This window comes from Phaethon aethereus, assembly GCF_964289735.1.
Source record: "Phaethon aethereus genome assembly, chromosome: 1".
Lineage (NCBI taxonomy): Eukaryota > Metazoa > Chordata > Aves > Phaethontiformes > Phaethontidae > Phaethon > Phaethon aethereus.
In genome coordinates, this window is record NC_138575.1 from 28,252,824 (window position 1) to 28,267,022 (window position 14,199).

General features: G+C 35.4%; 1 protein-coding gene across 1 annotated transcript in view; it reads left to right on the top strand.

Moving 5' to 3' along the window:
* Positions 1-14,199, top strand: part of CTTNBP2 (cortactin binding protein 2) — a gene marked incomplete at its 3' end in the record, with an annotated part of 90,771 nt that overhangs the window by 45,122 nt on the left and 31,450 nt on the right. Inside the window, exons 5-6 of the mRNA XM_082014396.1 lie at positions 5,159-5,362; positions 10,869-10,968. Coding sequence (XP_081870522.1) covers positions 5,159-5,362; positions 10,869-10,968 — 304 coding nt within the window. The remainder of the gene's footprint in view (positions 1-5,158; positions 5,363-10,868; positions 10,969-14,199) is intronic.

Genomic DNA, 14,199 nt, shown 5'->3' on the forward strand with positions numbered 1-14,199 from the left:
AATTTTTATTCCCGTTCTACTTCACTGAAGACTTCTGCATATTTCTGGAGTAACCTAGTCATGTTTTTAACATTTGGCCATGGCACCATACTGTCAGAATCTTCTTTCCTTTCTGAACCGTGCCATAAAAATATGAGCTCAGAAATCTTATCTTCCTTTTGTCTACTACTTCTCAGAGTTAACAACCATGGGATTTGATGGCTGCCTCTTAGTTTGCTGATTTTCTTATGAATGTCCTGAATTTTCATCTTAAATTCTTGTTCTCAGCTGAGTCTGATTGCCATGTCAGATAGATCATTAGTCTCCCAGTATTCCAGATATTCTCCAAACCTCATTTGCCTTCAGGTATTAGGCTCCGTAATGGAATCCAAATTTCATTAAAAAAAAAAATCTAAGATTTTATTAACGTACAACGAATTATTGGCAAAATCAGCTTCAAAGTGAATAGTTTTTTGGAGTCTCTCTTCCACAGATCCTATCAGCATGAACTAGGCTGTATATTTCAGTTAGTCTTGCATTAACTAGACGATGTTTGGTAACCATTTAAGACAGGTTTTGAATATACTTTTAAAAAGTTAAATCTTCTATCTTAAAAACGAAATTACCACCGCTTGACTCCATGTATTGTTATTGCTTTAGTTTGTGCTTTGAAGTACAAACTTTTTTCTTAGAACAATCAGGCTTTAAATAGGACTCCTCCACCAAATAGTAAATTTGCGTTTCTTATGAAATTTGTGACAGTTCTCAGAGGCAATTCTCAAAGATAGGATTTTTGTCAAAAACTGTTAGTCTTTTTAAATTGTGCTGATTTATGTGTTCAGATTGCCTTTCTTCATTTACACTCCATTCACTTGTTTTTGGAAGGGATGAAAACATCTGGGTTCATTTAATCCCTTTACGATCCTTGCTCTGAACATTTGACACTGTTAGTATTTTGTAAGTGGCACTGCTTTTTGTGAATTTATGCAATTGCAAATGGGAAATATACCCCATAATCCGAAGTCTGCGAAGAAAGATTGCTTAAAGTCTAGTTAGTGGTCTGATATTTTATTAAGATAGAGATGTTATTTTAATATCCCTCCTTTACTGACCACAAACAAGCTCAAAGAATTTTAATAACTAACTTTATCTGAAATATTCAGGTAAATATTCAGGAGCTCCTTTGTTTTTAACTCAAACTAATGCTTATATTTTATAGCACTTTTTCTCCAATCCCATTTTATTTATGTTTTTTAAAGGAACTTAATCTATTTCGGCTGAGTGTTCTGGCAAACTGCAGAAATAAAAAAACTTTGAGCAACAGATGTTATGCAAGTATGGAAAGACATTTCCTTCAAAATTTTATGCTAAGAAAAGAAAAAAAAATAGATTTTATAAATATATATGAAAATAGATTTTCTCTTAGAAAAGGAAAACCAAATTTAATAACACTGTTTTCATTAAGATAATGTGGTCAGTAATGCCTGAATTCATGTCACTTATTCACTTTCTTTTTTCAGTTTCTTTTTTAAGTATGATTTTTCTTGAGGTGAATGAGATCTTACAAACTACAAATACTACTGAAACCTCCTTTCCATATCTGCATTTTCATGCTCTCTAGGCACCGATTCAGTTAGCTTTATTAATGTTCTGGTTGATTTTAAACTGTTTTATTTACTTTTTTCAGAAATTGTTTAGAATTTCAATTTTACTTTCAGTTAAAGGAGAGAATGGTGAAATCTTATTCATATTTTATTTTATAGTAAGTAGTGAGTTTCAATCAGAATTTGTTAATATTTTTAAACAGTGCAAAACAAATTTAACAAAAAAGACATTGAAAGAATCCTCCTTTTTTTGTTTTTCTTTGTCAATAAATTCCTGTTCCTTTCTTCTTACTGTGGAGTCAGAAGAATCGTTAATAGCCTAATCACTAAAGTATTCTATTTATTAATTTTACAACAGTTTCCTAGTTAGCTCAGATTGCTTTAAGAACATGTCAATAGCTTGATTTTCAGAAAGGGAGTGTCTTGGTTCTAGAAAGAGCAACTATTAAGGGTAAATTTAAATCAGTGCACTGATAGTTTCAGTTACACGTTCTGATGAATTAACGTGACGATACCTTCTTTTAGAGACGGGGCGTTGCGCTGCATGTTGCTCTTTTCATCCCTGGTAGGAAAAGACACCAGCTTTTGTCATTTATGTTGAACAGACTGCACATAGAGAAATTACAATGAACATTTATGGCCTGATTCAAAATCTGCGACAGTGTTTTCATTAACTTCAGCAGCCTTTGAACTGGTGCCAAAACGCTTCTGCTCTGTTTGGATTTCTACATTTCAACGGCTGTAAGACTTCAAAATGGAAACGAATGCAGGCAGTGGGATTTTCATACCCCTGGGACTTCTGCTTTCACTTTCTTCTTGGTTTTGCGCTTTTTATGTCACTCTTCAATGAAGTATGGTTTTTATTTTGCTCATTCTATGATTGATTTATTCTCTCTGTACAATTGGCTTCGAATATAAAAGGGGGAGGGTGTGGTGTGAGGAACTGATCTGGGCTCTGAAATAATTAACCATCTCACACTCTGAAGCTGATGCCAGAAGCTGGTTTTGTCTGTCCCTCTGCCCTTCACCACTGCATGCCCTACAAGCTTTCACAGGTGCTTCACATTTCCTAACTTTCGCATCTGTAACGGTGTACCTTATTTATTGGTATTTTCTAATGTTGGTGTATTTTATTGGATGAATTCAGCTTTATTATATTGCTTTACATTGATAACAGAAGCTGAAGTTATGTTTATGTTATTACCTGGGTTTTTATCTTTTTCAGTAGAAGATTTTCATCTAATGATAACCTAGTATAATGAATTTCATCACTGAATTACAACAACATATTTTTCATTTCAAGGAGTTGAAATGAAAGTTAAGATACCACACATGACACAAAATAAATTCCTTTTATTTTGGCATTTCTGTTAACGATGCTTTAAAAAAAACCACAAAAAACCCCTTGCACTATTTTCAACGAGGAAGCGAACCCAGAAATGCTATTCAGATTACACAACTGCTTGGCAAAGTGAACCTCATGCTTAAAGCTTAGTGTCAGGATCCCCAGATTCCCACAGATAATTCCAATATAACTTGGACAAAGAATGCTCGCACCTGGAGTGCCACCCAAGCAATGTCCACTATCAGTTAATTACCATGGCAAGACAGTAAAAACTACACAAGTATCATTTTAAAAACAATATATATAGCAACAGCTGCAACGCCATTAGTTTCAAAGAATAACAAAAGGTTGGAAAAATAAAAACACTTTTATAATGGAAAGGAAGAACAAAAGCTATTCTTCAGACCTTTGGGGATTTTCTGAGAGTTAACTGTTCTCAGATATTGTAAGTGGAAATAAATATATCTTTTTTACCACTTAGAGGATGAAGTTTACTTTTATATTGCCTTTTCTTTTTTTTTACAAACTTCAAAAAAACATCAAAATCCTCTGATTAAAAGTATTGGAGAAACAAGTATTAGTAAGAGTATTAATAGTCAGAAGGTAGCTTCAGAATTGAAGTTATATGAAGATGGATGGAGTTAACTTTACAGTTTTATCGTCAGTTTAAAGTTGGATTTACAAGGTAACTTCATAGTTGTAGTGATGACTTCTTATAGTAAATAACAAATAATAATAATAATATAACATTGTAAAAATACTTCAAATATGTTTCCTTTACATACTAGACTAGTAAACTTAATCTGAAATGACAAATTTAGCTTACTTTAGAAACAAATGTGAAAATACTCCAGCCATTTATTTTTTGTTGTTTTGAACTGAGACCAAGCTATGTGTTCTTCATGGGGGCTGCTCAGATGATGGATTCCTGTGTAAGTCTGGACCTTAATTAAAATTTGCCTAGATCTTGCAAGGTTCCCAAATCTATTGCTTCTATAGAATTCTGTTGGGAACTACCATATTTAACTTTGTTTTTCCAAAATGCAGAGCAGATCATCCCAGCATGGTAGAACTACTGCCACATGCTTTTTCTGCTTTGAGGTGTTGGAGGTTGGATAGCACTTGATCAGCTTGGTGGAGCTGGAGGTAATGCCCTGCAGCTCCTCTTCAGTCTCGGGTGTGGCAGAACCACAAAGCTGCATAGACTTGCTTTGTATTGTCAGATTTCAGACTCATATAATAGCTTATGTGTGGCCACAGAATACAAAGTTATTTATTCAAGAGAGAAATATAACGTGGATTCTCTAAAGGTAATAATGAAAATAAGAAAAAAAATCTTTCTCCTATTTTCTCTTGCAGTCCTTGATCACAGAAGAATGCACAAAATTTTCCATGCCTTATGCAGCAAACTTCATATTCTTAACAAACTCCCTACTAAAGCTGATAAGTAAGGAACAGAAAATTTAACCCAGATAACTCCTAAGCTTTCAAAGCTTTGATTTAAATATTATTTTTTGATGGAGTGACTTGAACGCTTTCACTCATAAGTTTTACATAACCTGTTACTCATTCACACTGAAGCATTTTATAATATATTGTTCAAGTATTGCTGAGTAAAAGGAATATTACCTTAAGGTACATTTCAATAATAAATATATTTATTTCTGTATTATTTATGTAAACGACTTCTACATTTTTTTGCAAACTTATTGAAAGACACTTAAAGTCATTATGGGCTCTCTATGCAATTTATAAGTATAACTGCAGGTGAGTTATAAATATTAAAGTTTGCATGAAGACTATAAAGGAGGACAAAATTTCATATGAAAATAACCATTTTGTTTTGGAAACCTTTCCTTAGAAACTTTAAAAAACCTTCCTAGCATATCAGTAACTAAATTAAAAATTGTATAAAACTTTTGATAGTCTCTGAATGTTAATAGCATAAATTTTCTGAGACATCCAGCTGCTACTACAGTTCATAACAAGTTTCACGTTAACCCTTTTGTAATGAAATCCTGTTCATTTGCATTAACAACTGTCACCCCTGTACGCAGTGTTTATTCTTCAGAACACCTTGTGATACATAGACAAAGCATCATCACAAAACTTGTGCTAAGCTAACGAATCCTGTCGTTTTGAAGATTCTTTTTAATTTTTAAAAGAAGACAGAAAATGCAGAGCTTTATTTATGTGTCTTCCCTCTAACTTCTGTTGCTTTAACTCACAGGCTGGTCTTCCTCCCTAACCCCTTTGTTAACAAGTGGTGGTCCTGTCCCCCTGGGTGGCAGGCCCACCCTTCTTCACCAAGCTGCTGCCCAGGGAAATGTCACTTTATTATCAATGCTGCTTAATGAAGAAGGACTGGACATTAATTACTCTTGTGACGATGGCTATTCTGCCTTGTATTCTGCTGCTACGAATGGACATACAGGTAAGTCATTCCATGTTTTGTTACGACATCCAAGTGAAATAGAGAAGAAAGCTTATTTCATACGTTTTAAATATTAAATTAGGCCAAATGCATGTTTTTTGAAAATGTGGACTTGAAACTGAGATATATAGATTACATGACAAAAGTCTTGGTATAGTGTATATATAAGCAATACTTCCAGGGGCAGAATTTTGGAACACAGAAGGCATTCTTGCTTGAGGTAACATTCTGCAGGAGCATGCATTCTAATTCTCTACTCCCTTCCTATAAAAAGCCACTAGATATCATCACCCCATGTTCTGTGACAAACTAAAGATCTTTTGTAGCAAAGGCAACTTGAAAGAACGAACTTTCCTCTACAGGGAGTAAGCAGGAAAGAATAGGTCATCACCAGTGTTTTGATCTTCTGCAGCAGTGATGAAAATGCTGGAAGATGGTTTCAGAGTAGTGTGTTACTTGGGAAATAAAATGAACTGTCTTTATTTTTTAATTAGATGAAATAGCCTTAGTTTGCTCTCTAGGCTCTATTGAGATAATTAACATTTTTCTTTTTCTTTTCCCCACTACTCCAACCCTCAGTCTTGAGGCGGTAGCATCTCTGAACCTTTCAACAGTCAATCTTCATATTTTATGGATATATTTATGAAATGAGGTAGATAGGTTAGTAACAGATACGAATTTCATGGATTCAGACTCAAAGCAATAATTTTCAGACTGTTAACATAAGGCTCTCGAACAACAGCTTTCTTTAAAATTCCAGTACAAATTACTGTAGTGTTTTCTACTTATGTAAAAATCTCCTAGATTCTTACATTGTAAATAATATCATTATGTTGTTTTGGACACTAAAGATAAAATACACCAATACCAATGACAAAAATTCCCTTAATTTCTAGTAAAGTCAAGATTTTATTTCACAGTGAAAGGTGGAACATAGTAAGGCCACTGCTTTCAAGAATACTTCATGTTTTTTTTTAACAAATTGTTAAAAAAATTGTTAGTGACACAATTAGAAAACCCTGATCCAGTGTTCAAAATAGTATGTAGAGAGACTATTCCATTATCTTTCTCAGGTATTTTAAAAATCAAAGCAAAGTTAGGATCCAAAATCTGTACTTAGGCAGATAGTGTACATTTTTCTGACATGTTCAGGGTTAATTTTGCTACCAGGCATAGGGATAAAAGGAATTTTCCCTTTGTTCAGAATGGTATATTTTGTCTTTGCTTGCTAGGTGCTATGGTTTACTTCGTAGGAACATCTGGGCCTTTTCATCTGACAGATTCTTGGCTGTTGCCAAGACCCTTAAAATATTGGAAAATTCCTTTATTTTATTTTCTTCCTTTGGCACTTACCTTTTTTTTTTTTTTTTTTAACTTTTTCTCTTCAGTATTAAGAGTCCACGTTTACTATACTGTGTAGATTTATTTCCTCCCCCTCACTGAATGGATGTTCTGTGGCTTCTTTTATCCATTACATCCATTACATCCATTTATCATTGCTAGTGTTTGTGGGAGACTGTAATTGACCCAATTCTTCTTTACTCATCACGTATTCCTAAAATGTTTTGAAGCAAATGCCCTGATTTTCAGTTACAATTACTGAGCAGCTCTTACTGACGGCAGAGGCAATTTGGTTTCTTGCATTATTGTGAAAATTTCAAGAGAGGAACTTGACAGAAATATGAAAACACGGTAATAAAAACAAACACGTGCATATGCATCCTGTAATTGTTTGGTATCTTTTACTTTTTAAGATAAGAAATATATTACAAAGGTTTTAGTGTTGCACTTCTATTTATAGTCGACAGGATGTGAAAAACACTTTGTTGTACAAATCACATTTTAGCGACTAAATGGATTGTATGAATCCTGAATGAGAGATTCACACAGCAGCAGTATTGATGTCTCCTTAATACATCATATGAATATTGAGAGTAGTAGATTTATAATATTTTGGAGAAAGGTTTTTATGCTTAACTTTAATATATAATCCTTTCTTTGTTACTTGCAGTTTGTTCCCAAGTGCATGAATAGATGCAGCTCTTCAAAGTGGAGACTTTTAAAAACAAATTTATGTAAAAATTCATAGGCTTAAGAAAGAAAGTATTAGACTAAATCTCTTATTTTTAAAAGTCCTCCTTAATAGCTTTTTTTAACTGAACAGGTGGAAAGAAATTGAAATGATGTAATTTTAAGAAGGATAAGATAATTTATAGTACAAAGTTTTTCATTGCATTGAGTAGAATTGTCAATGGTAATTTTTTTCCCTTAGAATCATAGAATCATTTAGGTTGGAAAAGACCCTTAAGATCATCGAGTCCAGCTGTAAGACTTAACACATAAGCTTACCCTGGTGGGTGATCACACCATGGTTTAATTTATTGAGAATACTTTCAACCTGGAGTTGGTGACTAGATTCAGAGATTCCCAGGACCCCTTGTTTCTTCTAAGTCAATTAACCAGATTTCCCGATTTCTCCTGGGAAATAGTTGGCCAGAAGAAAAGAGTAGCTCTAGACTTGTTAAGCGCCAGCATACTGCGTACCTCCCTTGAGGAACAAACACCATGTGGCAGAGAGTCTGGGAAGGGTGGAAAGTTATTGATCTCCACACATTTTCAGTGAAGAAATACAGTATTTGGGATGTGTAGATAACTAGAGAAAGATAGAGCACATTGTAACCAGCACGCTGGCAGCAGCTGTTATGTGACCTCAGTCCAGTCTGCGGAGAAAATGGGAGTTACACAAGGAAAGAGACCACTCAAATATTTGTTCCCAATCTGTCTTATTTGCAAAATATGTAGCCTTCCTGTTCATAAACAGTTGCCTTTTGAGAGCTGCAGCTGAGGGGTTTTCCAGCACATGGAGCACATAGCAGCTGCCTTGTTTCCTGCACACACTGTCCCCAATTCTGTAGGTCTGAGAGAGAGAACTTCACCCTAAAAATATACACCAAGTACTTTCTTTGTGTTTCAATGGACACGAGGAAACTGTTGATTTTATGATTTAACCACTAGACTGGGATAGCTGAACAGATTGTTTTGTCAGGCTGTATTGGTTTGATCCATTAACAAAGCAGGAGCCACTTCAGTCTATTATGCACTCGGTAACACGTTCCCTTAGCTGATATATCTGCGTATCTGTCTTGTGTTGCCAATCCTGACTGTTCTCTGCCACACACAAGGTGGTTGAGAAAGAGAGAATGAAATAATAAGAGTTTCTGAAACTGAGATGTGAAGAGAATAATAATGATAATAATAATGATAATAATAATGATAATAATAATAATAATAATATCCTTTGGACTCAGTTATGTGCTAATCATATGCACTTATGGTATAATCAGTTCTCTTCTATCCTGAGTATTTGGAGGCTGTGGCACCCTGATTGATAGGAGAAACTGGAATGATGTTGGAAGTAGAAAGGAGTGGGGTGCAGAGACATACAGCTACATGGAGTCAGCTCTGCTGAGCCACTGGATGTATCTGCATGGTGTTTGCCAGCACTGTGGAAAAACTAGCTACCTGGCTGTGGTGGAGAGCAGTAAAGTCACCAGGTGTTTGTGCTAATAAGCTTCCATGTTTTGCTTTTGCTTTCACCAAAACCTTTAAATGGGTGACAACACTGGCGTCTGTCTTGTGCCTGTCCTTCCGCCCAGTCCCCTCCACTGCTGATTACTTCTTTGGCAGACAGCAGTGATCTGGAGTAAATGAGCCTGGATTGACCCAAATTATCCTTCTGCAAACCCCAATCAAAAGTCCATCCAGAGGACCCAGGCTTCTTGGAGATTATTGCTCTTTTGCTTAATATGCCACCAGAACAGGTCATGTAGACCCAACTAGCTCACATGTTATGCCTTATGAAAGTAGCTGCATTTCCTTATATTTGCACCTATCCCTGGGAATAAACAGCTCTTTTCAGTGATCTTCATCAGAAATAGTATTTTCACATAGATAAGCTACCCCCTGAATTAGCTGCCAATCAATAGTTGTGAGTTAACCATACCTTTCTGGAAAGGTGGTCTTGTTCTGTGCGTTCTTCATGGCTTTTGCATGGCTAACATAGGCTTTATGAAGGCACAAAAGAGTATTCTAGCCAAATACTTGAAATGGCTAGAAGAAAAATTTTTCAACATCCTTCACAAACTTTAGAAGTATTTTAGGTTGTCAAGCAGGAATCTGTATTTTCAAGTTAATTGTTTAGTAATAAGACTGGGATTGACAATGGAAAGAAGAAGAAATGTTGTTAGCAGAGTATTTTTTCTGTTACACAGTGATTGAAAGTATAATTTCATTTTAGTTGGTATTATCATACAAGTGGAAATACTAGGTAAGTTAGTCAGCTGAGAGCTTCTTTCTGACTTAAAAAAATTATTACACTTAAAGTCCTGGTAGCTTATCCTGACAACCAACTTCAAAAAAAAAAAAGTCAGTTCAGATCAGATTACTTATTTAAGACTTTAAGAATCTTAATTTACAATATGATAGTTTACAGTGTTTTAAAATCTTATTTCTTAATGTTAAATTATTTATTAAATTGACTCCAGAACATCTGTATTAATATTTGAAAGAATTGTAACCGGAGTAAATACATTCAAGAATGTTTTAGATTAGTCAGATTTCTAAGTAATTCTAAATATATGTTTCTGATATCTAGAGATAAACTTGGCTAGCAAAGCTTGGCTCCAAGGTCTTACCCATTGCTGGAACAGAATGCATTAAGCTTGCTCAGGAATCAGGTCAGGAGTTTATAATTGGTGTTAATCTGAGCTTATTTTCAAAGTAGTCGTTTCAACTACAAAAGACTTGTTTTATTTTGGTCTAGAACAAATTTCAAGAATATAGAGCAGATTAAGTATTTTCTTCAAACTTAATTGCATGAAAAGATATTCCAATTTGTGGATGAAAAGCAGCCTAATTACTATGTAATCAATTATCTTAATTTAGCTGTAGGATGGTGGAATCAGACTGGTACATTATTAGCATGTCATTTTGGAAATATATGAATGGGAATGGTTTGGGGAGGTTTGAGGTTGTCAGCCTATCTTATTTGTCATTGCAATCCCTTGTCAGTGACCTAAAACAAGAGTGGCCATCTTGTTGTTTGAGTTGTGTGTAGCTTGTGAGCATCTCCCCTGCGGCTGTCCTATCTGGGATGTGTCTGCCAGTGGGACTGTGCCGCCTTTGGGGGCTGCTGGATAATTCAAATTCCCCATTTTGGGGGTACATAAATTAGCAAACACTGTGGGAGTTACCAGCCATAGGCACATATTTGGATCCCAGTAGAACCCAACCCAGGCCCGTTTTGCAAGAGAGTGGCGATGCCCCCAGGGAGCCATTCTCACCTCTCTCCTGCAAACTACTTCCTCAGCTTCTACTTCAGTTCCCTAAGGCTGTGATGTATAGTTAAAAAGACTGGTTGCTGTTGCCCCTTGAGTAAGTTTTAACTTCTGGTAGTTTTAACCACTTGTTTTTGTTGCATCAGTCTATGTTTATGCTCAATTTACAGATTGTGTGAGATTGCTGCTGACTGCAGAAGCACAAGTTGATGCTGCTGATAAAAATGGCTTTACACCCTTGTGTTCAGCAGTTGCTCAGGGACATGTCCAGTAAGTGAAGTCTTAAGATTTTGCCCATCAGCTGTTACTCAATTTAATATTCTCTTTACATTATATTATATACCATTTTCATTACATTACTGTTGCATTCTTAAGTATAAATGCATTCAACTATCATTAGTTAATTAGTTACGAGCATCTACTGAAACTCATATTCATATGGCATTCTCGGTTTAATATTTTCTTCTGTTTGCAATTGCAACTCAAGGTTGCTGAATGTGTATTCTTAGTAGCCACAATATGATAGTGGTCTACATGGGTGGCAGACCTTTGAATTTCTTCATTTTCTTCGAGTTCTCAGCCACAATGCAGTATTAACAGGGGAAGGAGGAAAGAAATTATTTTTGTGCTGATTTTTTGAAGCATAGAGAGCTATGAATATCATATTCAGGAAGAAAGGAACATTTATCTGAGTATTCTCCTGAGTGATATAGAATCAAATACTTTAAACAACAAAACAGGTCTTTTTAAGGTTCAAGGTTTTTTGTATCAGTAACTTAGAAAAACAGAAAATTATGTATGAGTCAAAGAATATTTCTAAGAACATTCTTCAAAACGTAGTTACAAGAATTCCCTTTTATTTTCTGAAGCTCCTAATTTTATAAAGATTGGTGTTTTATGACAGCGTGATTGGAAAACTGTGTCTCCTTTTTATACTGAGAAGCAATACACAACAGTTCATCCAGATGATTGGGTTTTTTCCTCCCTTTTCCTCCCTCCATCAGAGGAGCTGAAGGCTGATGTTGCATTTCTGTTCTGCAACTTTACTGTGTATCATAGAATCGTAGGAACTAGAACCGAAAGTTGGAAGCAACCACTAGATAACCTCTTCCGGAGCATTCTTATCCAGATAAAACTATTTTACAAATGCAAAAAAGTCTTAAATAGCATGACTAGGAATCTTTATTACAGACTCTACCTTTGTTTTATGTATCTTTGGTTTTGCTTATCTTTCAGGTTTTGATTCTTTTAGTTTTGCTTTGTTACTATTTTTAAGGATTTTACTCCGATATAGTAACACATAGGGGTCAGAGTCTTTGAGTGTTGCTACACTGTGATAGGCCCTGGCCCAACGATGAGGAAGAGTGGGATCTCTGTCCCACAGTCTTCCCTGAGTATATAAGGAACATCAGAGGTTCTTGCCACTTCTTAGAGGACTTCAAGCTTATCAACTAATGGGCATCTTTTACTGGAAGTCTTAATCCAGAGGTAGCAGATTCCCAGCAGGTGTTTTGAGCACAGAAACACAATATCTAGTTAGATGTTTCAGTGTTTTACATAAGATCTTTGAAAATTACATGTGACTTGACAAGATGAACCAAAAATACACTCTTCATATACGCTCACTAAAATACATATCTTAGACTTTGTTTAAATAGGAAGCTATTTATTTCTCTGATTTACCCTCACAGCAGTTTGCTATATATCATCTGCTGTGTTATGATATTGCAGACTTTATGTACTTTTTCCCTTAGAATTACTTATGTAGGATGAAATCCCTAAACATTTTCTTGCTTTCACTTTTTTTAGATACTAAACATGAACCAAATTGTAAAAGTGAGTGGAATAATAACAGGGCCAGCCAAAAATATCAGAGAGACTGTGAATGTTTCCGGCTGTTTGATTTGTTGACCACTTCAAAGTTCTGGCTCAGAAAAAAATCTGTAATAGGCAGAATTTGGGGCAATACTACAGTCTGTCCCCTTTCAAGTGTTGTGTTGTCAGTGTTACTTGTACTACAGCACTAAGAATCTGGGGTTACTGACAGCACTAAACTACTATCAATTATACAGTACTTGTCTGTGACAGATTTGCTATCCAGTCCCCTGTGACATCTCAGCTAACGTTACTCCTGAAGTGGCACAGTGCTGCTGCTCCAGCTCCAGAAAGAAGTTCATGACTGTAGGGATAAGTTCCTTAGGACTGTTCAGTAATATCACCAATTCAGAAAGTGCTTTTAGGAGAAACTTTCAAAATCATTTCCCATGTGGTCCAGGCCAGGCTGACCTTACCTGACCTTGAGATGGAAAGTCAATGTAGCATTTTCAGAAACATGGAATACAATGCCAAGCAACAAAAAAAGATATTTTTGACGTAGCAGACTTAGAATTCAGTCTGCAGTTGCTTTATAGAGGTGTCTTGTTATCAGCCCATCTTAAGATTACTTTTGTGACTGTATGCTAGGGTACGTGTTCAACATTTGAAAAGGTAAAGCATTACTTTTATTTGTGCTTTTTCTGTTCGAGCACTTTCAGAAAGTGCAGCTACGTAATTCATATTAATGATATCTGTTTTTTCTAAAATCGGTCATTTGATCTTGAACTTGATTAATTTCTTGATTAAATAAGAACTTACTGAATGTAGATTTTTTTAACACGTGTTTTTTTCATTTGTAATTTCTTATAGGCTTATATTCTTTTATAGATATCTTACATTGTTTTAAATATTTTGTCATCCTGTTTGCTATGGTCTCCTAATTAGTTATGGCATTACATCAGTTGCTTTGAGACTTTATTGTTGATATCCTTCTATTTTTATGGACTGATAAATATTGAGCTGGAGAAATGGGGAGTTATCATTGCTTAAAGCCCTTGTTTGAACTGCAGAGGGAATAGACTGGAATTAAGATTTTTCTAAACTCTTGAGAGTTGCTGAAAAGCTCCGTTTGGGAAGGGAAAGGCACAAGAATCGGGAAGAAAACTGGACCTACTGCTACAGGGTTATGAGGAAGTACAGGATCTTGGATTCGAATGCGGGTCCCTAGTGAGTCACTCTTCAGCACTCCACCTACTGTTCTGTCCTCCCTTATCCAGCAGCTGCTACCAACACACCCCACGCCACCCTTCTGGAGTAGCCTCCATTCAGGCACCTGAATGGTGGGTAGTGCCATGGCTGTTTTGCTGTCCCTACTAGTTTACTTCTCTAGGCCAGTGTCCCTATGCTGGTATCTAAAGCTAGTCCTAGTCCTTTTTTTTTTTTTTTTCCCTTTCTTTTTCAAACTATTTTAAATATCGTAGTCAGGAAAGAAACGTTACTTTTTTGCTCAGCTGAAGGTTTTTCTTAAGCAGCTGTCATCGAGTTTATATTAGCCTTGTGAAATTAAATGTTTTATACTCACAGGTTTTAAATGCATATACAGCAGTTTAAGATTTACGGGTTCAAAGTAAGCGGATTTTCTGTCTTTATATCTATTCATATGTATAAAATTAGACTTTATACTCG